This window comes from Quercus robur, chromosome 9, assembly GCF_932294415.1.
Source record: "Quercus robur chromosome 9, dhQueRobu3.1, whole genome shotgun sequence".
Classification (NCBI taxonomy): Eukaryota; Viridiplantae; Streptophyta; class Magnoliopsida; order Fagales; family Fagaceae; genus Quercus; species Quercus robur.
Window position 1 is genome coordinate 20,796,810 of NC_065542.1, and position 26,228 is coordinate 20,823,037.

Sequence of the window (26,228 nt, forward strand, 5' to 3'; positions counted from 1 at the left end):
GACCTTCAACAAAAGTCTTTAAATGAGATAAAAGTGCCCATGACTTCCTCTTTTCATTCACTTCAGGCCACCCATAAAACCCAGTCAAATGCCACACAAAACCATCAGATTCCACCACTTTAGCCAAAATATGATTGTCAGTAAAATTAACCACATCCAAATTCACTTCCTCCTTCCACATCAAGGCCAAACCTCCACCCGAGTTTGGCTTTTTCACTATGAACTTATTTTTAAAAGGCACGTCACCACAATGTTGCTCAAAACCACTTCGATCTAACCTTGTTTCCATTAAGAAACAAATATCAGGAGCTTGTTCCCTCACTAATTTGTGAAGGCTTTGAACTGTCCAAAGGTTCCCAAGCCCTTGGCAGTTCCAGCTTAAATCCTCATTGCTCTCGGCAAGGGTGTTGCAACACCCCCGCCGCTCCAACAATTTCAGAATCATCCCAACCCTTTACTTTCTTCTCTGCACGCTCATCACTTTTGTCATGCAAATCCAGCTGCATTCCCTGATTGCCTCTCTTCCCCAAGATAGTCTTTGCCCCTTCTTTGAATAAATCCACAGGGCCCAACTCCATACGTGTAAGCCTTGTCCACTTGCTTTGTTTCTCCATTCTTTGAGGCCCACTATCTTTAACCTGCTGCCTATTTCCTTGAGCATCAACATGGTCCATAAGCCCCTTAAAAATTGATCACATGATTACATTTTGTCTCCACTAATACATAGGAATACGGGTGGAAACTTTGTCCGGATCTTTCGGCTTGTAGCTGAGTGTCATATCACTTGACAGCTGTTTCCAACTTTCCTTTTCTTCTTTCTCTGACACGTGGACTTCCTTCGATCATTTTCTGTTATTTTCTTCTTTACTTTGCTCATGCCACTGTACTTTTCTTCGTCAATTTTTTAACACACTGCCTATGAATGTACATGCGTCTTATCAAACCACGTAATTTTTTAAGTATATATATATATATATATATTTTTGTGTGTACTTGTTCATTTATTTTTGTCTTTATTAGTTTGTTCAATAAGTATAACAAACTCAAAACAACAAGCAATACAAACAATTAAAACACAAGTAAAAATCGGACAAGCATTACAAACAAGACCGACCAAGCAACTAAAACCAGTGACAACTCCAGGAATTTTTTTAGGGTGTTTATCAATAAGTATAAATTACACAATCTAATAAAGAGAAAAATTTGTATATTGACAACAATAATAATAAAAAACACGCAAATACACGAAGTTTACAATTACTTTATACGTGGTTTTCTTATCAAATATTTGTCCATAATTCTAGCAAAACAATAAATTATCAAATATTAATTATTGTTATTTAGTTGTTTCATTAATTTGTTTGTCTTTTATAAATTATGATTTGTTATATTGTTGTTTCATTAATTATAAAATTATTAATTATTTTTTAGCCTAACATAATTTAATTTGTTTTTCTTTTATAATGTATTGTTTCATTATTATTTAGCCTAATATAATTTAGTTGTTTAATTTGTTTATTAATTGTCTTCTATAATTTTTTATGTGTATAATTAATATGTATAATGTAATTAAAAGTTGAGTGGGCCATTTTGGTACCAGCCTATTTCGATGTACTGTTTCAAAGTATTTTGGAGTTCCTTAAAATAATATACATATATTATTACTATTACATAAAATAATGAATTAAATTTAATATTTAAGTAAAATTGGATTAAATATTTATTTATAATTTTTTTATAAATAAAATTCACATTTCAAATAGTTGTAAACAGTACAAATGTACAATAAATATGAAAGTCAAAGCACCTCTTGTATGTACAAATTCTAGAAACGGTAGAAATATTACTCTTGGATAAGTATTGTTACTAGCACCTTTTCAACCACTCACTATTTTTTTTAAATAATAAAAAAACAGCCTTTAGCATTCTACTCTAGATACAGCCGGAAACCAATACATTGAAACTTGAAACTATTTAGGCTTAGGGTCCATTTAGATTGAACTTATTGTTGCTGAAATTGAAAACTGAAAATTGAAAATATTGTAACAAAATAATTTTTAAATGTGTAAATAGTACCGTGAGACCTATTTTTAATATTTTTTAATGTATGAACAGTACTACTACAGTGATGAACAGTGTGTGAACAGTGACGAAATAGTACGTGAACAGTAAAAATTGTCTCCTGAACAGTAAAATCAATGTTCATGTGCAAAAAAAAAAAAAAAAAACTGAAAACGTGTTGCAAAACGTAGACGTAGGATTAAGTTGAATCCAAACGCCCTCTTAGTAACGCGTTTGCTGATCTTATGATTTTTTTATTTTATTTTTTTAAGATTCATCTCTTCAAAGGGAGAAACTACACCATGTTTCAGGTGTATGTTTCTTCTGTCTCACAGCTGGTGGGACCTACCAGCTGTGGGTTCCACCAGCTTGTGAGATGGAGGAAACATACACCCGAAACAGGGTGTAGTTTCTCCTTCAAAGGAGTCTAGACTGGTGGTTTGTCTTCTCTTCTTATAGTCTTCGTCTTCTTCGTTTGAATGTCCCAGATCTTTACCGTAAGTCTCTTATTTTCTTATCTTCTTTCTACTTTTTCTTTATCTTACCCTCTACGTTCTCATCACAACCACTTCTTCACTTTTTTTTTTTCTTTTGTCTTCTGTGTCAGATACAAAACTAGTACCGGCCAAAATCCACATCTCGGCCGGAACGACATTGAATCAATAACATTGGTTAAGGGTGTTCCTAAATTTTTTTTTTTTAAGGGTAAACAAATAAAATTTTTTTAATTATTATATATATATATATATATATTTTTTTTTTTTTCAGGTCAAGGTGTTCCTGGGAACACCCTGGCCTGAACGTGGCGTCGCCACTGCCTAAAACAATCAACAAATTCCAAATCTTTTGCTTTGACTAATTCCATTAGGAATAAGGGAAAATATTCCATCTGCCACGTATGATAGACCCTATTTAGAAGGGAGTTTTGAACATTCTTGCAAAACACTATTCTATTCATAAGATCATTTTTTTATCAATCAAACTATATATGTTTTCCTCTTTGAGAATCCAATGCATTGATCCCCCGATCATTTCTTTTGATCCATACATGGTACACAGTAGCAGCCCATGCCAGCTTGTTCAAAAATCTTTCCCTATCAGCTTGTGAATGCCTCAGAGAACTTACTCACTTACCCACCATACTTTTGGTGCAGTACTTGCTGCAATATCCTACCATTCAATGAACGAAGATATGATCAATTTGGACATTGGATTGCTATCTGATTGATCTTTTAACATGCAGTGCATCTCCTTCAAGAATCTTTCCATGGCTAGGCTTTGCAAGTAAACTGGCACCAGGATCCCATTGTCCCTGTTACTATTCTTCAATGGAATGTAAAAATTTATAGGCTCTTTATTAGGCGCTGGGAAAACCTTGGCTAATCCCCCATAAACAGCTTTTCCCCAACCAAAGTTCACATCTCTAGATCTCACACTTGTCAAGTCTGAAACAATGTAAGACCTCACCATTGGAAGCCTTGGTCGGGATTTAATCACCATCAAATCTATAAGGGATCGTGCATATACCTCAGAGACATTAGCCTTTGCTGTTTTCACTAACTCAAAAGCGTATTCTATAGGATTCTGAAAAAGCTTCCCAGCAGTAGTTAGAATTGCTGAGGCTACAATTGCATTGCCATAGTACCCTGCTGGTAATGGAGGACAAAGTCTATCTCGTACATTAACAGCATATATTAAGCGCACATCATCATCCGGGTTTAATTGAAGTGCAATTGTTTTGACACCGCCACATGCACGCTGTTAATATTTCAGATCTTGAACATTTTTGCAAATAGTGAGGGATAATTTTTCGAATAGTGGATATTTGTGTTGAGCCAAAAAAGAAAGAGCAGTGAGTCATGCCATTGGAAGCGTTGGACAAGCCGTCATTTGTGTCGGCTACTTCATCAAATTCATGATGTGTGCATGTTACTCTTGGGGGGTCTCTGGCATTGAGGAGCTCCCTTTGCCACACAGGTAGAATGGAAGGGGCAGTTGCACCTTGTGCTATTTCACCCACGGCATTCATGAATTGAACTATTCCTATTCCATCGGTCATGACATGGTTGAAACGTAAGGCAAAAATAAAACTTCTGCACTCTAGTCTTGTCACCTATACCAATTAGCATGAGCACACAAATATGTAAGCAAATCGTTATTTTCATTAAAATATTTCTTTATTATTGCATTTTATGATAATATGACTATTGTGAGCACATTGGCAGTCAAGAATTGAGGATTTAACACACAAGCTACTGGATCTTTGTAAGTTAATTTTCCATTTCCATATGAAATGTGCACAATATCGAATGAGCACATCTTTTGAAATTTTTGTGCTGGTTGTCGATGACACCAAGAATGATCAATCATGTGGACACGTTTAAGCTAGCCTGTAAGGAAAATTACCCCTTTGTCTTACATTACGGACTGATTACTTCAATTAACGGGCCTATTATTATGTGAAATGAGAGCTTATTGCCACTGAGTATTTAATAATTACTCAGATTATAGATGACTTAAACTTAGGTCTAAATCAAACAATTTTAAACCTTTTAATTGAACCGCATAAACTCATTTATACGTTACAGTCTATGGTATTGTATGTTTACTCGAATAAAACTAAGTTTGGCATCTACACAAAACGATGAATAACAGATCAAATCAATTCGGTTTAACTGTTATTGTTAAAATGTATGAAATTTCAAGCATACATTACCTGAATAAGCAACAATGGGCAATTAAGCATTTCTCCAGAGCCAGGAACATCGAAGAGTAGCTCATCCATAAACGAGAAGGGAGGATGAGGTGCATCACCAAAGTGGTCAAGTGTAACATCAGCATCGGCCTCAATAAATATGGCACCCTCACCTGTACATTCTACAATGAACTTTGAGTCTGGCCCTTCCCTAAGCCTACCTGCAAATGGGTAATAAAACACAAGTGTTTGTGCTAGTTAGGGGTGGCAAATGGGCGGGTTGGGTCATAAATGGGTTGGGTCATAGATGGGTTGGGTGTATAATTACCCATTTATCCATTTATGACCCGTTTATATATAAATTAATTATCCATTACCAACCCAACCCATTTAATTAGTAACCCACCCATTTAACCCAATATGACCCAAATACCTCTAAAATTACTTGAATACCCTCTTGACCTCCAAAATACCCATAAATACCTAAAATGATGCAAATACCCCTAATCTTCCAAAATTACCAATATACCCTTGGACATCCAAAATTATCCCCAAAATCTCTAAAATTAGCAGAATACCCATGAAACCTCTAAAATGACCAAAATACCCCTGATATCTCTTAAATCACCAAATATGCTTAAAAACCACTAAAATGAACAAAATACCCCCTGAAATCCAAAAAATTACCAAAATACTCCAAAAACTCAAAAAATGACCAAAATACCCCCCAAAACCTAAAAATGACCAAAATACCTCAAAAACCTAAAAATGACCAAAATACCCCCAAAACCCAAAAAATGACCAAAATACCCTCAAAACCCAAAAAAATGACCAAAATACCATCAAAACCTAAAAATGACCAAAATACTTCCGAAACCCAAAAAATGACCAAAGTACCCCCAAAACCCAAAAAAATGACCAAAATACCCCCAAAACCTAAAAATTACCAAAATACCCCTAAAACCCAAAAAATTACCAAAATACCCCCGAAACCTAAAAATGACCAAAATACTTCCAAAACCTAAAAAATGACCAAAATACCCCCGAAATCCAAAAAATGGCCAAAATACCCCCAAAACCCAAAAAATGACCAAAATACCCAGAAACCTAAAAAATTACGAAAATACCCTCGAAATCCAAAAAATGACCAAAATACCCTCAAAACCTCAAAAAAAATACCAAAATACCCCTGAAACTCAAAAAATACCAAATACCCTTGAAACCCAAAAAATGACCGAAATACCCTCGAAACCTAAAAATGACTAAAATACCACCGAAACCTAAAAAATTACCGAAATACACCAAAACCTAAAAATTACCAAAATACTTCTGAACCCTAGAAATTTACCGAAATAACCCTAAAACTAAAAGATGACAGAAATGCCCCCGTAACCTAAAAAATTGCTAAAATACCCTTAGAATCTAAAAGATGATCAAAATAACCCCGAAACCTAAAAAATTACCGAAATTCCCTCAAAACCTATAAAATGAATGAAAGACTCTTAGAACCTTTAATTTGTCAAAAATATCCTTGAAACATCCAAAATACCCTGAACCTCTATTTCGGTAATTTTAGATGTTTCAGGTGTATTTTGGTCATCTTACATGTTTAGGGGCATTTTGGTCATAATTTGGGTTTCAGGGGTTTTTATCGATAATTTTTTTAGGTTTTGGGGTTATTTTGGTCGTTTTTTTAGGTTTTTAGGGGTATTTCAATCATTTTTTAAGTTTCAGGGTATTTTGGTAATTTTTTTAGGTTTCTGGGGTATTTCAGTTATTTTTTAGGTTTTAGAGGTATTACGGTCATTTTTTAGGTTCATGGAGTATTTTGGTAATTTTTTAGGTTTAGGGAGTATTTTGGTAATTTTTTAGGTTTAGGGTGTATTTTGGTAATTGTTAGGCTTTGGGGGTATTTTGGTTATTTTTTTAGGTTTTTGGGGTATTTTGGTCATAGTTTTAGGTTTTGGGGTTATTTTAGTAATTTTTTAGGTCTTGGGGTATTTTAATCATTTTACAGGTTTCAGAGGTATTTTGGTCATTTTTTAGGTTTCAGGGGTATTTTTGGTAATTTTAAGGTTTCAAAGGTATTTCGGTCATTTTGAAGGTTTAGGGGGTATTTTGGTTATTTTTTAGGTTTAGGAAGCATTTTGGTCATTTTTTGGATTTTTAGGGTATTTTGGTAATTTTTAGGTTTCGATGGTATTTTGATCATTTTTTGGGTTTTGGTGGTATTTTAGTAATTTTTAGGTTTTAGGGATATTTTGGTCATTTTTTGGGTTTTAGAGGTATTTTGGTCATTTTTTGGATTTTGGGGATATTTTGGTCATTTTTAGGTTTCGGGGGGTATTTTTGTCATTTGCTTGGTTTTGGGGGTATTTTAGTCATTTTTTGGGTTTCAGGGATATTTTGATCATTTTCTTGATTTTGGGGGTATTTTAGTAATTTTTAGGTTTTGGGCGGTATTTTGGTCATTTTTTAGGTTTCAGGAGTATTTTAGTCACTTTTTGGGTTTTAGGAGTATTTTGGTCATTTTTTGGATTTTAGTAGTATTTTGGTCATTTTTAAAGTTTTAGGGGTATTTTAGTCATTTTTTAGAAATTTAGATTTTATGTTGTTTATTTAAATTTTAGATGGGTTTAGTGGGTATTAGTAGGATTATCCATTTAGACCCATCTAATTAAATAACCAAATGGGTCTTTACCCATTTAACCCAAATATTCAAATGGGTTGGGTTAAGACTTATCCAAATAAGGTGGGTAATGGGTGGGTTCATGGATATGGATAAAAATTGCCACCCCTAGTGCTAGTGCTTCCCTAATGACAATTACAGGGTCTTTCCCTTGCATTGAGTGATCAAAGCGATAAAACTGTATGACAGGAATTTGACATCGTTCCACATCATCAACGTCGGAAAGTGGTTTAAATTCATGGGGAGTAGGCTTGGCTGGAGCTATTAGTTGTGGTTCACACCTCCTAAACTTTGAACACTAGAGAAAAGGGTGATGGTGCCAGAATTGCCATTGCCACAAAAATGGTTGTGTAATAGAAATCAGTGACAAAGAAATAATACTGATAAAAACAAAATTTTGATTAAGCAACAATGGGGATGATTGAGATACTCCGGATTTGGTCTACTAATTGCCTTCTTGATTTATACTGTTGAGTGATAAGAAAGTATATATATAATGGAAAATTCTATCGTTACATCTTACTTTGTAATCTAAATTTACATTGTGGATAAACAAAAAGTAGCAAATGTTTTGCAAAAAGTGATGAATATTGTACACGTTTTGCAAATGTGGACAATATTTATTATTTTGTGTGTGTTTCCTATGTAAATTTATATAATAATGTCAAGTAACTTTTAACTTTATAATATAATGCCAAGTACAAACAGAGAAAAACGAAAAGAGACTCCACAGAAAGAAAAAATAGAAACGGTGTTTACAATAGAGTCCTTTAGAATATCCACAAAAAGAGAGGTGTTCAAAGGACGGCTTAAAACGAAATGAAGCACTTTAAAGTAAGTAATTCTTTGGATCATCCTATACGAGCTTGTGACCAAAGAAAGCAAATTATTGAAAGAAAAAAAATGGGGATGAAAAACAATAAGATGATTGGTGTCTTACATTTTTTTTGGAAGTTCATAGAGAAATATGATTAAAAAAAAATAGAGTCGCTCTCTCTCTCAAATTCACCCAAAACTAAATCAAGACAATTTTAAAATTTTCAACTATCCTAATAATCCATATGGGCCAAGTTCCCAAAGGAAAACAACTATTTGCTTGTGAAATATAACCTCGAATTCACGAAAGTTTCTCGAATTTGAGAGTCTTTGAATCTACAAGGTGAAAGAGTACAAGGAGAAAGAGTCTGGAATTCACTAGATAGAAAGACAAAAGTTTGAATTTTATTGATTGAATAATTGTTTAAAAAAAAAAAAATCATTGACAAACTTGGAGACCTATTTAAAGGCTTTAAAAATTTGACAAACAAAAAAATATATTCTAAAATAAATCCTAATTAATACATAACCATATTAGGAATCAAATTTGATCCAAAAAAAATTAAAAACACCTAAAAATAAGAAAATAAATACCATAAATCTAAAATAACAAAAATTAAATAAAAAATACCAAAATTAGTGAATTACAAAAAGAAAATGGTAGATTATGTCCTATATCAGACCCCTCCACTTCAAACAAACTCACCCTCGAGTTCATCTTTGAGATCTGAAATCTTCCATGCTTAGAAAGCAAATATTTGGAATACTTGAGCCCATTGATCTTCTTTCCATACTTGCAACTCATCAATGGAGTACAAATCAACTTGAATTTCTTTTTCCTTGGTCTTCATGCAATTGTAGAGATTTACCAAATAAGAACTTACAATTGAATCAAATCTATCAACCCCAATAAAATCAATAAACTTTGGTGTATAGCTTACCACTAAAATAAAAGGATCTTGAGATTGACAATCATATGATTTGGTTTCATTAAGATCCTTAAAAATTTCTTTTTCAATTTCTTCCTTAATGGTTTGAAGTTACTTCAAGATCTTTCTCTATAATAGTTCTTCTATAATAGGGCCTTCACTAATTTCTTCATAAATCTTTATATTTTCTTTTTTTGACTTCTACATAATCTTATGGTGGAATATATGGCTTTTCAAAATAATTAAAGTGTGAACTTCTTGCCCAACAATAATCTTGTTTTGTATATAGCAAAAGTTCATCACAATCTAGAAGATAAAATTTGATAGCAAGCATTTTTTTTTTTCATCTTTGGTCATGAACGAATTTTGCCTTTACCTCGTCGAATTCTATTAGACCATATTCGTTCCTACCAACGTAAGGCATGCTCACTAAGTTTATACAAAACAAGTTTAACTTTTCTCTCATCATAAGTGAATGCTCAAATAGTGTGAAAACACTATTACCTGTTTAGACTCCCAAATTGAAACAAACGGCTAAATTGTTTTTACCCTACTTAACTAAGTGAGTAAGTGTAATGCAAAGAAATCGGAACAATTCTTTAAGGCATAAGCATATACAATAAACAATAAATGTAAAGCTTAAAGAGTAATGGTAGAGAGATGCAAATACAAGATAATACCGAGACGTGTTATTGAAGAGGAAACCAAAGTACTCAGCGAAAAACCTCTCCACGGCCCTCCAAGCAGAATCGATCCCCTAGTGAATAAAGTTGGAATACAACGATATCAAAAAGACCCTCCAAGCCTAATCAATCCAAAGTATTTAAACCCTCCAAGTTCCAGCTACCAATGGACTTCACCGAGCCATGTCTTCACTAATTATCCAGATGCTACAATTATCTCCAAATTGCATCCGCTAATCGATGGCTTCTTTCAATGCTTCCCACACGCACCAAAACTTCTCTCAACACTTAGATTGGGTGAGGTAAGTATTTGAACTAAGAACCTCTCAAGGATTTGTAATTGGAGAGGTAGGGGTAGAGAAAAACTAAGAGAAATTGTGTAGATGATTGTGGGTTTATAATCTCTAACTCTCAAGTGTATTGCTAGGGTTTTCACTTTAAAAGCCTTCTGACAAATTCGTGGGTAATGTGTGCTGATATAGTGTTGGTAAAGAAATGAGAAAAGCATACTTTAAAAACCTCCAGGCAGAGAGTTTCGCAGGTCACTCGCAACTTGGCTGAGTCACAAAGTGACTCGTGAAAACTAGCTTGGCATTAGTCCTCTTAGCTTCTAGTATGTGCTTTTCACATGGCCTTTCGCGGATTGTCCACTCATGAGATATTCACAAACTTCATTGTCTTCACAATTCTTTACCAAATTCTCACACTCAACCCTTACATTAAATCTCACAAACATACAGAGAAAAGATTGAATAAAAATACAATCAAATTTAACACTGAATTAAAACCAACAAAAATATAGTTGTAAATCACAACTTTACAATAAGTATTTTCATAGTCAAATAAATCATCTAGATTAAGTAACCAATCAAGAAAATCTTCTTTATAACAATAATCATTAAAACTTGCAATTCTTTTATAAAACCTATATGAAATTTGTTTACCAATAGGTTGCCTATAAGTTACGCCTCCATGATAGTTATCCCTATTGTTGCCATGCTCCAATGGTGCCATTGTTAGCCACTAGACCAGTATAAGTAAAGGATTTGATATCAATTGATGTGGGATGTGAAGCGACAAGAAGTAGAACAATGTTTATTTCTAGAAAATAAGAAACAAAATACATTTGCTTTTGAAATATAATCTCAAACCCATGAGGGTCCTTAAATTCACAAAGAGAAAAGGGTCTAAACTCCACCCAAAAATAAAGACAAAAGTCTGAATTTTATTGATTAAATAATTGTTAAAAATATGTTGACATACTTAAAGGTATGTTTGGATTGGTGGAAGGAAAAAGAAAAGAATGGAAAGGAAGAGATTCCCATTGTTTGGTTTCAAGGGTGGCAAAGAAATTTGAGAAAATTGAAAAGAAAAGGTTTCTCATGGGCCCACAAATTCTTGTCTGCCAAATTGGTTGAAAGAGCAATGGAAGCTGAATAAGACAAATTGTTGACTAATTTCAAAATAATATGGGAAAAATTTATAAATATACCCTTAAGTGGTTTCAAACCAAAAAGTTTAAACATGTCAAATATATATAAGGGTATAAATGTAAAAATATACATATCAAAAAGTTTAAATCAAACAAAAGAAAGGTTTTTTCTCCTTTCTTTTCTTCCTATATTCAAACACACCTAGAGAATGATTTTTCTTTTCCCTTTTTACTCCCTTCCTATCTTTTCTTTTTTCTTCCCTCACCCCAGCTGTAACTAAACAAAGCGTAAAGGTTTAGATTAGAAGTAGGCGAGAAAGTCACTTGTTTCACATGGGTGGGCTTGGGAACTGAAAAATGTGTAAAGTAACCTTCTTGGAAGGTTGTTCTTTGTTTACAATTACCAAAAATATTGGTTTTATTAACAACAAATCATAAATAATTGTATTTTTCATAATAAACTCTACTCCCTTTGTGAGTTTCAATTAGTTCAACTAATAAAGTCTCTAATGGTTGAATAAGAAATCTGGGGTTTAATCCCCGCCTACACCAAAAACTGATTGGTGTCTTGGTTTAATGATAAAGAATTACTATCAGAAGCAGATGCCATAGGTTGAAACTCTCTCAAAAAAAAAAAAAAAAAAAAAAAAACTCTACTCCCTTTATTTGATTTTTTTATATAAAAAAATTAAATTCATTATTTTATATAATAATAATATATATACTATTATTTTATATAATAATAATCCCAAAACATCATGAAACAATACGCCAAATTGACTAGTATCGAAACATTTCATTTAAATGGATAAACCGAAATGGCTTTTGAAACGGTATTCATAACATTGATTTAAAGGATTCGTAAAACTTGACACATAAGAAAATATATTCTAAAATAAATCTTAATTAATATCTTATTATAATGGAAACAAATTTGACCTAAAAAGCAATAAAAACACCTAAAAACAAGAGAATAAATATCATAAACCTAAAATAATGAAAATTAAATAAAAATACCAAAATGAATAAATTTAAAAATTAATAGATTATAACTTACATCAATGCACTCAGTGTTAATTGCTAGGCTAATAAAACAATTATCCTTTCAACCATAATTTCAATCATTTAGACTTTTCTATATAATTTTAGCTTTAACTACGACATGAAACCAAGAAAAATCATTAATTTTCATAAAACAACACAGGATGCGGTGGAAGATCAAATTACGAAACAAAATCCAGTTAAAATTCAAATCATTGACAAACTCTATTGCTTCAATGGAATCAACACCAATGCATGCATGTGCAAAAAGTAAGAATCAGATTACTAAACCAAGTCATCATGCATGAGTTCTAAATTGATTAAAAAAAAAAGAAAAAGTAATAGGTGCAGCAGCGGGACAAAAACAAGAAATACAGCGGTTCAAAATAAAGTAGTTTAGAACACATCCAACAGTACTAGATAAACGATTAAAACTTAAAAGAAACAGTGAGTGGGGTGACTTAAAGTGACGTTTGGTACGGGGTAATGTTTTAGGATTCCTAAGAATATTTAAAGACTCTCATGTTTAGTTGCAAATCACGTTAAGGAATCAAATGTCAGGAGAATCTAGATTCCTCATTTAAACCCTTCTTAGTAGAAATGTGAATTCCCTTTAAAATAGGTGAGTATCCAGATTCCCAAGCTTAAATGAAATTTTATATTTTATAAATTGACAATTCAACCATTTTTCCTTATCATTTAAGTAATTAAGATAAAATATAAAAACAAATCATCAATGTTTTTTTCCTTAACTTTATCTTTCTTCACCAAAATAACATAAATAGGATAGACATAATTAATAGTTTTATATTTTGTTTTTCATTATTTATTTAGAGGAATTTTTTTTTTTTTTTTTAAAGACTTGGTAGTTTACATTCAAATTTAAGGATAGAATAAGAAAAATAAATAATTCATTTAAGATTTTTGGGAATAAACCAAACATCATCGTCTCATATTCCTAGAAATCTTAAAAGATTCACAGTGGAACCAAACATAGAAATAGTTACATTCTTAAGCATTCAAATTGCAAGGAATCACATTCTTAGGAATTTGGATGTTAGGAGTAACGTAGATTCCCGGCACTAACACCACATAATAGTGGTTTCGGGTCTACACCTGTACGCGTCATCATCTCATTCATTTAGAAACACTAATGCTGACATGACATACTTTCTCCAAGTACTTAGAGGCTGTGTTTGGTTCATGTAAAATATTTTTCGGAAAATATTTATTTTCCAGAAATGTTATTTTTGGAAAAGAAAAATATTTTCAGTGTTTGGTTGTATTTCAAAAAATATTTTGGAAAATATTTTCTAGTGTTTGGTTGTTTTGTTGAAAATGCTCTAGAAAATCCATTTTTATCATGATTCTCACATTTTCTTAGATCTAAACATATACTATTACAGAGAATCAAAATATATAAACAATTAAAAATCAAAACAAAAAAATCAAAAAAGCAACGAAGCGTGAGAGAGGGACTTAAAGTGAGAGAGAGAGAGATCGACGGCGGCCAGTGGGGGTTTGAGAAATGGGTTCGTCGGAGTGGTGGGTTTGACGAATGGGTTCGTTGGAGTGGTGGGTTCGTCGGAGTGGGTTTGAGGAATGGGTTTTCTGAGTTTCTAGGTTTCTGGTTTCGGGAATGGAGGGGACGACTCGCCGGTGCTTTGGGCATTGCTCGACGAACGAGCTTGGTCTTGGGTGGGTCGAGGACGAGATCGGTTTTGGGTGGATCGGTCTTGGGTGGTGACGATCTAGATGGCGGTGTCGATGAGCTTCTAGCGGCTACAATGGGTGTGATCTCACCAATGTTGGGTGCGACTCATCGGTGCTTTTGGTGGATCGGCCTTGCTCTCTGTCTCTCTCTCTCTCTTTGCGTGTGAGTTCAGAAATGGTTTAAAGTGAAAATTTTAATTGAAACCAATTTTCAAGTCAAAGCCATTAAATTAAAACACACGGTCAACTGAAAAAATTTTCTAGAAAATTTATTTTACATGCACTAAGGAAAAAGCATTTCCAGAAGTGATTTGAAGCCGAAATAAACACAGCCTAAGAAGAAAGGAAAAACCCTATCCCGTTTCGGGTGCATTTTTCTTCTCCCTCACATGGGAGGAGTATGTGAGGGTGGACTGATGAGTCCACCCTCACATAAACACAATATAGAGAGTCAACAAATGCAAAACTTCAAAGACGAAGAAGGGAAACAGTAGAGAAGAAAGCACTACTTCTGCTTTGTTATTGCTATTTTTTTTTTCTTTCTTTTTTTCCTGGAAGAATTTGAAAAACAAAATCGCTCAGGTTAGGATATTAGGTGAGTTACTAGCTTTAAGCTTTTCTCTGTGTGTATGTGTGATTTTTCACTTTACTGGTTATATATATTAAGAGAATTGACGGTGCCATATCTCTTGCGACAGAGATGAGTTTCTTTAAGGAGCCTCCGTACCGCCGGCACTACGACAACAACGATTGGGAAGCCGGTGGAAAGGAAAGCGATCAGGAGGAGGAGTCTTTTTCTTCTAGTGAGCGTCTCCATGAACGGGTATGTTTTCTTTCTCTCTATATTTCTATTTCTATTTCTGTTTCTGTTTCTATTTTTTTCCAAACTTATTTTTATTATTGTTACGTATTTGAAACTGGAATGTGCACCTTTTTAAATTAATTTGAGAATGGTGTTTAAGCCATTTGTTATATAAGGCAAAAATGCAAATTTATTTAAGTCTTTCAACTTCAAAGTCTTCTAAATTTCGAGTTTATTAAATTAAGGCCTCTCCATAAAATTTCGTTAAATGTTGTGATTAAGTGTCTAAATTTTAATTTTTCTTCAAAAATTTTTAATTAAAAAATCCAATTAATTATTGAAAAATATTTTCTTATTTATATATTTATTTTTAAATTTTAACTAAAGTTGATGGAGGATTGAAATGAATTTTGGTCAAACTTAGAGGATACACTTTGCATTTTTGCCAAAAAATAAAAGCAGAAAATTAATATAACCGTTTGTTATATTCTGCTTCTTTAGGAAAACGTTAATGAGTATTAGTAATATTTGGTGAGAAAACGAAAGCAGAAAATTGAGTATTGATTATTAGGGGGTCAGATGTTTGTATATGCAGCAAACAAGATTTCATTTATGGCAAGAAGGGTTTTGTGCTCTTGGAAACAATTATGTTTAAGAAATACTCAAATTAGAAATTATGGTTTGTTCTTCAAACTACCAAAAAAGAAGAAGTAAAATATGGTGTATCATACTTAGATTTATAAAAAAAAATAGTGCAACAGATGCTTGCATTCTTTCTGCCATTAAATGATTGGTACCTTTTGCTATTAACTGAGGATGTTTGGGTGTGTGGGATAGAAATGATTGCTAGACTTTGACAGCCAATGTCATTGGGGTTAGAATTCCTACAATATTCTTGGCTATTCTACAATGAGATAGAGAAATACAATAGTTTGTAAGTGCAGAAAAAAGAAAAAAAGAAAAATTTAAGTGCTAAAACACTTACTTTTCTAATGACAGAACTGATAAGTGGCTTGATGTTAATGAAGTAAGGCTAGAAATTTTGTAACAATGACGAAATAAGAGTCAGTTGCATGCAAATGATGCAGGAACATTTCTCAAAAATTGTACCTAACCCTTACACGGCTGCCTTTCATCATCTTTGGCTTTATCCTGTCCTCCTAAAATTGCTGGTTCTATCTTGAATCTTCAGCTGATAAGAACTGTCCTTGTTTCTTGCAAGCAAAACCATTGATTTTCATAATATTTGCTTATTCTTTCTTTTTATTGTAAAGGTTTTAGTGATATTCATTTCCTAGTTGCAGTTGATCCTCGCGCACTAGAAGGTCATGTCTTTTAAAAAATTTCTTTATGTAATCTTACTGTGTTTGGCAGTAATGGCAAGTCTAACTCTGTATTTCATTTTTCTTAATATTTAGTGGTTGCTAAGTGAATCTTTTCATGGTTGCTCAATTTATTGTCTTGATTAGAAGACAATGCTTTTTAACATTTGGGCTACTCAACTGTTTCATCTACAGCAAGCAGCACTTGCGCTAAATGCTTCTCGTCAAATTCGTTTCACCTGGGGCGTGGAAAGGAAAGAAGAGGAGGAGCAACTGCTCAGGAGACGTAGAGGACATGTTTTAGCCAGAATAGTAATATAATTCTTCAAACCATGTTTTCTTGAACACTATTTATGGCTGTAATGTATCTTTGAATTTATGAAATTTGTTGTATTAGTTTGCAGAAGTGCCCAAGGTGTTCAGGAAGGAACCACCAAATGGTACATCTACTTATGTGCTTTCCTGTTCTTTATTATAGCAGTTATTTTATTTTCAGATCTAAAAGCAACTTGATATGGCTTTATAGTTTATAGTTTCTGTCCCTCCCCTGAAGCTATTGCTATCCTTTTGTTACTAGAGTTCTCTTATCTACATTAATCTCTCTTTTTTTCCTTTTTTTTGTTTGTGTTTGAGGTTGCCTTTTAGGAATATTTTTTTAGTTTTATTTCTAATAATAATTGTTTTTTTTCCTCATATGTCATTTCTAATACTAATTATACCCATAACCTGCTGCTCAGAAGAATTATTAAATTTCTCTGTCTTGTTCATACTGTTTTTGTAATTAGTATTTTGTTTTTAAAAAATCTTACAATTTTCATAGTTCTTTTTCTTCTTTAGCACAGATTGTGCCAACAGGGTCATGAAGAGTAACAAGTAGAGTCTTGCTTATGTATTAGGCAGTCAATCTAATGGAATAATTGAGCCTAAAAAATGGAATCCAGTGGACATAGGTTGCTTTAATTGCTTGGATTTTGGCTTCACAAATCCTTTCTTTCTAAATTTTCTCACAATTTTCGTTAGCATAATCGGCTGGACACCAGGATTTATGAAGCAGAGGTTACTAGTTCAAATCTCTCTTTACCCTCCCACCGGGGACAAACCTTTAAAAAAAAAAATCTTGATAGTTTGTTTCGTTTTGTTCCCCCCACCAGTCTGTGCCATTGAAGGCCTTGTAGTGTTTATTGCTGGAGAATATTTCTTTCTTCAGGACATGAACCTTTCTTTTCGGCCTTTTCTTGTAGTATACATAATATCAACCGGGTTACCCATACTTTATGAGATAATTTATTTGGAGCCAGATTTTAAGCTGTGTCAGGATTCAAGTTTTATATTTAACTATCATTTATTTTTTACTTATTCTTTGAACTTGTGATGCATGTCCCTATGCCATGGTGCCATATTATCTTTATCTAAATTTCCTGTTTTCTACAGTTACTTTCAGTGCCACGTGGATTTTTAGTTTCACTCTTGTGTCATAGATCATTGAATTAAAACTTTTAAGAAATCCTACTTGTACACAAGATGATTTATTTGTTGCATTCAAGTGTCAGGAACATTAAAAACATCTCCATCTCCACCTCCCAGTGGTGATTTTGCAATTGGACAGGACCAGCTTACTGTATTGTCAAGGGATCACAATGTTGTAGCACTGCAGGATTGTGGAGGGGCAAGTTTGCCTTTAAATTTTCTTTCATTCTTTTTTATCTGATTTTTGTATTATTAGTACTTATTTAAGTTTGATTTTATATATTATTTACTTCTCTACCTCTACATCAGGTCAAAGGACTATCAGATTCGTTAAAAACAAATTTGGAGAAGGGTATTAAAGGTGATAATGATGATTTGTTGAAGAGGAAATCTGAATTTGGATCAAATACGTATCCTAGGAAAAAAGGGAGGAGTTTTTGGGTAATTTCATTACCAATTTGATCTTTTAACACTCATTTGTTTTATTATGCTATTAACTTTTCCTTTGTTGAAGAAGAGAATATAAGCTAATTGTATTTATTTTTTTTGCTGTCTCATAGATGTTTCTTTGGGAAGCTTGGCAAAACCCGACATTAATCATATTGATAGTAGCTGCTGTGACCTCTTTGGCACTGGGTATAAAGACTCAAGTGAGTTTTTATTTTATTTATTTTTTCACTTTTTATTGAGTAATTAAGCAGATGACTCTTCCAAACTATATTGCATTAAGATTTGATCAGACTCAAAGAATTTAGGTAACTTGTGGGTTCATTGTTTCTGTGCAAGACAATTTTCTTTGTCTTCTTGTTGCATTTTAGAATTACGTGAGCTACATCCTTCTTTCTTAAGAAACCAAGTGTGTTGATAAAAGCTAAGAGTTGGCTGTTCAGAGTTGGTTTAGTAAACTTTAGACATCTGTGCTACGCAAATACATGTCTTAGCTCACATTGAATGTAAGTTGAATGTTGCCCATCATAACTATGTAAATATGGTATCCTTGTTCTTTTGCAATCTGCATAGTTATTATTTTGAAAACTTGGAGGTTTTATTTATTTATTCTTTTTTTTTTATATGGAGGAGAGACATCATTTACACAGGGTGTGTACACAAAGTCCTGAAGAAATGCATTCTAACAGAGAGTATAAAATCTACAAGGAAATGCATATCACTAGTTCTGAGAGTACTCAACCACTACAACAATGATATCAAATCCAATGTTTTAAACTTTATATCTGAGACCTGCACTCCACTAAATATGTGATTGTTCCTCTTCCTTTAGATCAACCCACACTAAACTAGATGTAATGTGCTCTGAAATTTTAAATTCCAAAAGTTCCTATATTTGAAACACAATATAAAATCTCCCAATCAAATAAATTTAGTCATGAAATCAAATCATACAGTATTTCATCTATCTCCAAATAACTAAATGGTCTATAACTCCAGAAAAATAAACAGACAAAAGTCCCAAATAAATCCTAACGAAGCAAATGTCCAAAATAAAATTTAATTGGTAATACATAATGAAATTCTCCAAGAGTGACAATACGCTTAGAATCTCACTGATAGGATACTTGAAGGCAAAATGATCTCACTGGGGAGGGTGGGTATGGTTGGGGTGAGAAACTTTCAATAAAGTTATATTGGGGAAGTGATTGCGGTGTTTCAGAGAGGAGGAAAATCATCTCTGGATAAGGGAAATATTGGGATGCATGGGGCCATTGGACCACAGATAAGGTTATAACTACTCACCAGAGTGGTTTCTGGAAGAGTAGGAGTGTGAGGGATGGATTTGTGACCTACTTTGCTTTTGTGGTTCAAGATGGTTCTAGGGTAAGATTCTGGCATGATACTTGGTGTCGTTATCACAAACTAAAAGAGTTGTGTCCTGAGTTGTCCTCTATCATGGTTGACAAAGATTTATCAGTATATTCATGTTTGGAACTAGCTGTTGGAGGAGGAAGCTCATCATGGAATGTTAGATTTGTTAGTCGGTTTAATGATTGGAAGCTGGAGTCAGTTCAGTCTTTCTTTGATATTCTCTATTCCAATATTCCAAGTCATGGTGTTCACGATCATTTGAGAGGCAATGGAAAGTTTGATGTGAAATCATATTATGAAGTTATTCGTGGATGAAATGATGTAAGATTTCCATAGAAGAGTGTATGGCATGCTAAGATACCAAAGAGAAGCTTTTGTTTTTTCGACGGCAGTCTTTGATAAGATCCTGCAGGTGATAACCTTATCAAAAGAGGTATTCCTTTGGTAAATCAGTGTTGAATGTGCATGTGTAGTAGTTAAAGTGTAGACTATAGAGGATCACTTGTTATAACCTGAGGAAGCGAAACAATATTTTGGTGAGCTGGTGTTGTATGTGCAAGATGGAGAGAGGATCACTTGTTATATTGCCCTGTTGCTAGAGATTTGTGGGATATTGCCTTTGCCCTATTCAGGGTTCGGTGTGATGTACATCTTGAATACATCCTGTGTACTTGGTGTTTCCGTTTTTCTAATAAAATTTATTAAATGATAAGGAGTCTACTATTTTGGAATTGAAATCTAGTCTCCTAAGAACATTGTATGAGTGGTCCCATATTATAGCTTCTAGTGGTTTGCAATCTTTGTTAGACGTTAATACACCCTCCTTAAATTTGTTAAAATTGGTGTTTGTATTCATTAGGAATACCTTGTGAACACACTGCATGTGTGTAAGGAACCTCCTTTTCAATAAAATTATTATTACTTTATCTTAGGAATTTATTTTCTCTGTTTATGAGTTGTGTATGGTAATGTTGGTCCCCCATTCACCATTCGGCCAAAATGTAATATGTTTTAATTTTTTTTCAACTTTATTATTACATTTTGGTATTATCAACTTTATTATCTACTTTTGTTTTTGGTCAAATTATTGTTTACTATTAAGTCTTAAGACATCATTGCCCCAAAGAAGAAAAGAATTTGTTATTAGAAAAAAAAATTGTTGTTTACTATTCTTTGAGTCGGATGCTAGATTCTATCTATCATGTGCTGATGGCGGTATATGGTTGATCTGCAAAACAGTATTTTTTTTATTTGTAACTGTGGGTGACATTTTGTTTCATTCTTCTGTCACAAAGAATCTAGTGGCCCTTGGAGAAATTTGGAGGCTGAAAAGTGGCATAGAAATCTGTTTCACATGCCTGGTGGTGTTCTTTTGGTGAAAAGATTAGGATTTACAAATGCAGGGGCCAGGATTCCTGCTTCGTACCTGTCATTCCATTCAGGCCCGACTTGTCTACCTTTTTTCTTTCCCCAGGAAAATTACACCATCCTCCCTTGAAATATAAGGAAATGACAATGAACCTCAAAGTTTTGAAAATATGATAGTCCCCTCCTTGAGGTTTGTGATAAACATATCAAATACAATGAAATACTTATTATACGTCTTTGAGTTACCGAATTAAGCATTCATAATTTCTGGTAAATTGGGTGTTTAGGTAAGGGCAAAATATAGACTTCATTTATAAGCCAAGCACAAAATAGGAATATTATCACTTAACCAAGGGCAAGTTAGTCTACAAAATTATGGTAACTCCAGCGCAAAATAGGGATTTCATCATATTTCTATATTTACCACAAACCTTAGGGAGGTGATTGTCATTTTTGTGAACTTTGGGAATGACTATTATTTCCTTATACCTCAAGCTGGTTGGTGTAATTTCCTTTTCTTTTTTTTTTTGGTTCGGGGGCTCCTAACTTCCTGCTGCATGCATGGCTTGCACCCCTTTCCATTATCAATAAGACAGTACAAATAGATCAAGCTTTATTTTAAGAGCATCTAGACTTTTATTTCTGATATGCTTTTGATCATTGTTTGTTAGCAAGGGACACACAGTCTCTCTCTGTTTGTTTTCCTTTCCCTTTTAGCCTTGTTTTAGTATGCTAGTTTCCTCTTATTTAGTAACTGTGACATTTATCTTTATTCGCTCAAGATATTGTGCCTTAATTTTTTTTTTTTTTTTTCCTGAAAGGGTATTAAGGAAGGATGGTATGATGGAGGCAGCATTGCATTTGCTGTTATTCTTGTGATTGTTGTGAAAGGTATTGAATGGAATGCTTTCGTTAGAAATATTTATTTGCTATTACATTTTAGAGGATAATTTTAATATGTTGGATTAATACCTATAATTTGTTTTGAATGTTCATTTGATTCAGCTCTAGTTGGTCTTTATTCATTTTAGTTTTTCTTATGAACTTTATATATTCTTGCTTCATTTTGACAAGATGTTGGGAAAACATGTAATGTTCTTATCCTTGCTATTAGTTTTTAGACCCCTTAAAATAATTGATTTAACCTAGGTAATTAGCCAAGTTGTTACTTAGTCCAATTAAACAAGTCTAGGTTAACACAATAACAAAGATCAAATCATGCAAAGCAGGGGAAAATAAATAACACAAGATATGATCACTCAGGAAACCAAACCGGTAAAAACCTGGGGAGGATTTGGCCTAGCTATCCTCAAGGTAAACTTGAATCCACTATCTTGAAAGAATCGAAGTTCATACAATAAGACTTATAAGCCTCCACGATCGACTTTTTATTGCTACCAACCAGTAGAACTTACTGACACGACTACGTGCAAGTTCCGAATCCACGGACTCCTTCTTTCTTGGATTTACCACCAGATACAAACACACCCGCTTGTGTTTTCTTTAAGCTTCAATGACAGCAACTTCAAAAATATTTTATTTTGAGTCTTGTTTTATTTTTCTTGAGGATTACATGAATTATGATATCTCTCTCTTAATTTAGAACATGCTTGACATTGTGGAGAAACTTGAATAGAATGTGTTATATATGTGCTAAGCTATTTCTGATTTTGTGTATGTACTAGTTTGTACATGTATTCATGGGTTAATTAAGAAATTGATATTTCTTATTTGTGTACCCTTTATAACTTAGTTAAGCACTGTCATGCATTGCATTTGTATTGTTCATTTAGCATAATGTGTGTTTTTTTGTTTTTGGTCATAAATTTTTTAAAAACCAAAAAGATTTTTGTGTTTTGTATTTCACATCTTGGATTTATAATCAAGGATTGGCCAATTTATTTTCACATAACATGTCATTTGTACCTTGTTTAGCTTTGATGAGCTTACTTATTGCACTTCACTAGTTGAAGCTTTATAGTACATGTTGTGTAGGAAAGATGTTTATGGTTTTTGATTACTTTGTCTTGATCTTTTTTTTTTTGATAGTCAACACAAATAGCTTTCATTAATTTGAACACTGGTTCATCAAAAGAACATCTCTATGCACTTGGCATTGAATCATTGGTGGGGTATCTTCTACCCACACTACACAATCAGTAATAAGTTTGGCATTTTGAGCCATTACATGAGCAGCCCAATTTCCTGTTCTACGGACATAGCTTGCTTTCCACTCCTGAACCCATTGCTTCCAGCGACTAGCACCAGAAATAAGCCTTTGAATTGAGGTTGGCGGCAAGCACTTACCCAGCAAAGCGTTAGTAACAATCTGAGCATCTCCTTCCAGAATTATTTGCTTCAAACCGAGGTCCCCTGCAAGCATTAAGCCTTCTTCAAAATCTTTCGCTTCAACTTCCACAGCTCCTAAGGGGAGATTCAGCTTCTTACTAATGGCTCCCATAATTTGGCCTTGGTCATTTCTAATCACAACTCCAATACCACAGCTGTTAGTCTCCTTAAACACCGCCCCATCCACATTAGCTTTATACCACCCTTCCCTAGGCGGCCTCCATGCTTGAGTTCTCAACACCACAGGAAGCTTTTCCCTTATATTCTCTGATCTGAATTCCTCCACCAGCAGCTCAGCCTCCTTGACAATCACCTTTACTGCCTTGCCCCGCCCTTCAAATTTTAAGGAGTTTCTATTCTTCCAAATGCACCAAGCCGTAGTAGCAAAGCACTCCCAATTTAACTCCCTTCTCCCTTCCCAAAGCTTCCACACAACCTCCATGAAGTCACGGTGTGCATTTCTGAGTTTAGGCAGCTGCATATTTGACTCCCTCCACACAGCCCCCGCCGCCTCACAATCCCATAAAGCATGCCCAGATGACTCTACCATTCCACATAACCCACACGCCTCCTCAATGGGAATTTTCCTAAGCTTTAGGCAATAGTTCGTAGGGAGAATATTCTTGCACGCCCTCCACAAGAAATGCTTTATCTTACTAGGACAGTGCAACTACCAGAGGAACTTCCAAAACTGTCTGCCCTTTCCTGGATCCGACACCTCACAAGCTTCCTCTTTGCTTCTTCTTTCACACAACCAGCTACACGCCACCTTATAGGCACTGCTTACCGTGAACCTCCCATTTGGAGTCCAAGCCCATGTCACAGCGTCCTCAGGTAGAGAGAGACTTATTGGAATACTCAAGATAGTTTCCGCTTCGTGGGGGATAAAGACACTCCTCACCAGATTTTTATCCCAGCCCCCCTCATACTGATTAATTAGACTCCACCATTTCACCTTCAAAAGCTTGTGGTTTAGGACTAATCACCTTGAAAGAGTGAGGGGTTGGCAGCCATCTATCAGCCCAAATCCGCACCTTTTGCCCATTTCCTATGCTCCACCGCATTCCCCTCTCCAGAATCTCCCTTGCTGCCAACAAACTCCTCCATGTGTATGACGGCATATTGCCAAGCTGTGCCTCCATGAAGTTGTTACCTGGGAAGTACCTTGCTTTTAGAACTCTATGAGCAAGGGAGCACGGGTTTTGGGAGAGCCGCCACCCTTGTTTCGCCAACAAAGCCAGATTAAAAGCCTTCAAATCTTTGAAACCCATCCCCCCATCAGCTTTTGGCTTGCACATTTTCCCCCAAGCGATCCAAGCAAGCTTCTTTTCTTTATCCCTTTGGCCCCACCAGAAGTTGCGAACCAAAGAGTTTAGCTCGCTGCAAAGGGAGTCGGGTAGCATAAAACAATTCATTGTATACGTCGGGGTAGCTTGAGCCACAGCCTTTATCAAAATTTCCCGGCCTGCAGTGGACAGTAACCTACCCTTCCAGCTTGCTATTTTCCACCCCACTTGATCCTTTATACGATTAAAAGCTTTCCTCTTGCCCTTACCTACCAACGGAGGCAGCCCTAAGTACCTCTCGTGTTGGTGGATTATCTCAGCCCCAAACATCTCCTTTACCACTTCTTTAACCTCGACCGACGTGTTCTTACTAAAAAAGAGGGAAGTCTTCTCCTTATTTAGCTTTTGTCCGGACTCTCTTTCATAGTCTTCAAGGATTTTGGTGACTTTTAAACCCTCTTCCAACGACGCCTTACCAAAGACTATGCAATCATCCGCAAAAAGGAGATGAGAGATCCTTGGCGCCCTTCTACATATTTGAATCCCACTCACGGCCTCCCCACCCCCATTTCTTTGCAACATGGTCGAGAGGCCTTCCGCACATAAAAGAAAAAGGTAAGGAGAAATAGGATCTCCTTGCCTAAGTCCTCTAATAGGGACAATCCTTCCCTTTGGCTCCCCATTAATTAACACCGAGAAAGAAACAATGGTCACACACATCATCATTAAAGATATCCATCTTTCCCGAAAACCCATTCTTCGCATCATTGCCTCCAAATACCCCCGTTCAACCCGATCGTACGCCTTGCTCATATCGAGTTTAATTGCCATTAACCCTTCTTTCCCCTTCCTCCTTTGATTAATGCAATGCATAACTTCAAATGCTACAAGAACGTTATCTGTGATTTGCCTTCCAGGAACAAAAGCGCTTTGAGCTTCGTCAACAACATCCGGAAGAACCCTCTTCAACCTATTAGCAAGAACTTTGGATACAAGTTTATAAATCACATTACATAAGCTAATTGGGCGATATTCTGTAATTTTTTGGGGGCATTTTACTTTGAGGATCAAACAAATGTATGTATCATTAACTCCATTTGGCATAACACCCGTTCTAAGAGTATGGATAACACTTTGAACTACTTGAGGCCCAACCACATCCCAATACTTTTGGAAAAATATTGGGGACATACCGTCCGATCCCGGAGATTTTGTCGGATGCATTTGCATTAGGGCTTGCCAAACTTCTTCTTCCTTAAATTCTTTTAAAAGATCGTCATTCATGGCCTCCGTCACCCTCCTGCCTACTGCCCCCAGACTCGCACCAAACTCCGTGGGGAAAGTCGTACTATAAATCTCCCTGAAATACTCCAGAATAACCTCTTCAACTTCCTCATTGTTCTCTCTCCACCTCCCCTCAGAATCATTTATTCCTTCAATTCTATTCTTCCTCTGTCTATTGTTCGTTGTTGCATGAAAGAACCTTGTGTTCCTATCACCGTATCTGATCCACAGCGCCCTGACCTCTGATTCCACATTATCTCCTCCCTAAGCATAACTTCATTAATTTCCATTTTCAACTTTTGAACTTCCTCCGCCGACTCGTGAAGTAAATTCAGCTCTTCCAAGTGTTGTAATCGACTTTGCTTCTGCTTCAGAGATTTATTAACATTTCCAAACACTCTCCGGTTCCAATTCTGGAGTTGAAACTGGCAGCATTTCAGGCGTTTCTGAATCGAAAACTCTGGATTACA

At 34.6% G+C, this 26,228-nt stretch overlaps 1 protein-coding gene, 1 long non-coding RNA gene and 1 pseudogene across 2 annotated transcripts; 1 reads left to right on the plus strand and 2 right to left on the minus strand.

Annotated features, from left to right (window-relative positions):
* Positions 1-2,917: 2,917 nt before the first annotated feature.
* On the minus strand, positions 2,918-7,777 carry LOC126700828 (benzyl alcohol O-benzoyltransferase-like; annotated as a pseudogene).
* A 6,572-nt stretch (positions 7,778-14,349) lies between these two features.
* Positions 14,350-21,947, plus strand: LOC126699929 (uncharacterized). Its single transcript, XR_007646930.1, has 8 exons — positions 14,350-14,654; positions 14,758-14,882; positions 16,379-16,495; positions 16,581-16,623; positions 17,728-18,091; positions 18,211-18,300; positions 21,661-21,730; positions 21,914-21,947. It is a non-coding gene; the product is annotated as an uncharacterized LOC126699929 (long non-coding RNA).
* Positions 21,948-22,907: 960 nt separating this feature from the next.
* On the minus strand, positions 22,908-23,738 carry LOC126700829 (uncharacterized). The gene has a single exon (XM_050399013.1). The coding sequence runs from the start codon at positions 23,736-23,738 to the stop codon at positions 22,908-22,910; it is 831 nt and encodes a 276-aa protein (XP_050254970.1).
* Positions 23,739-26,228: the final 2,490 nt, after the last annotated feature.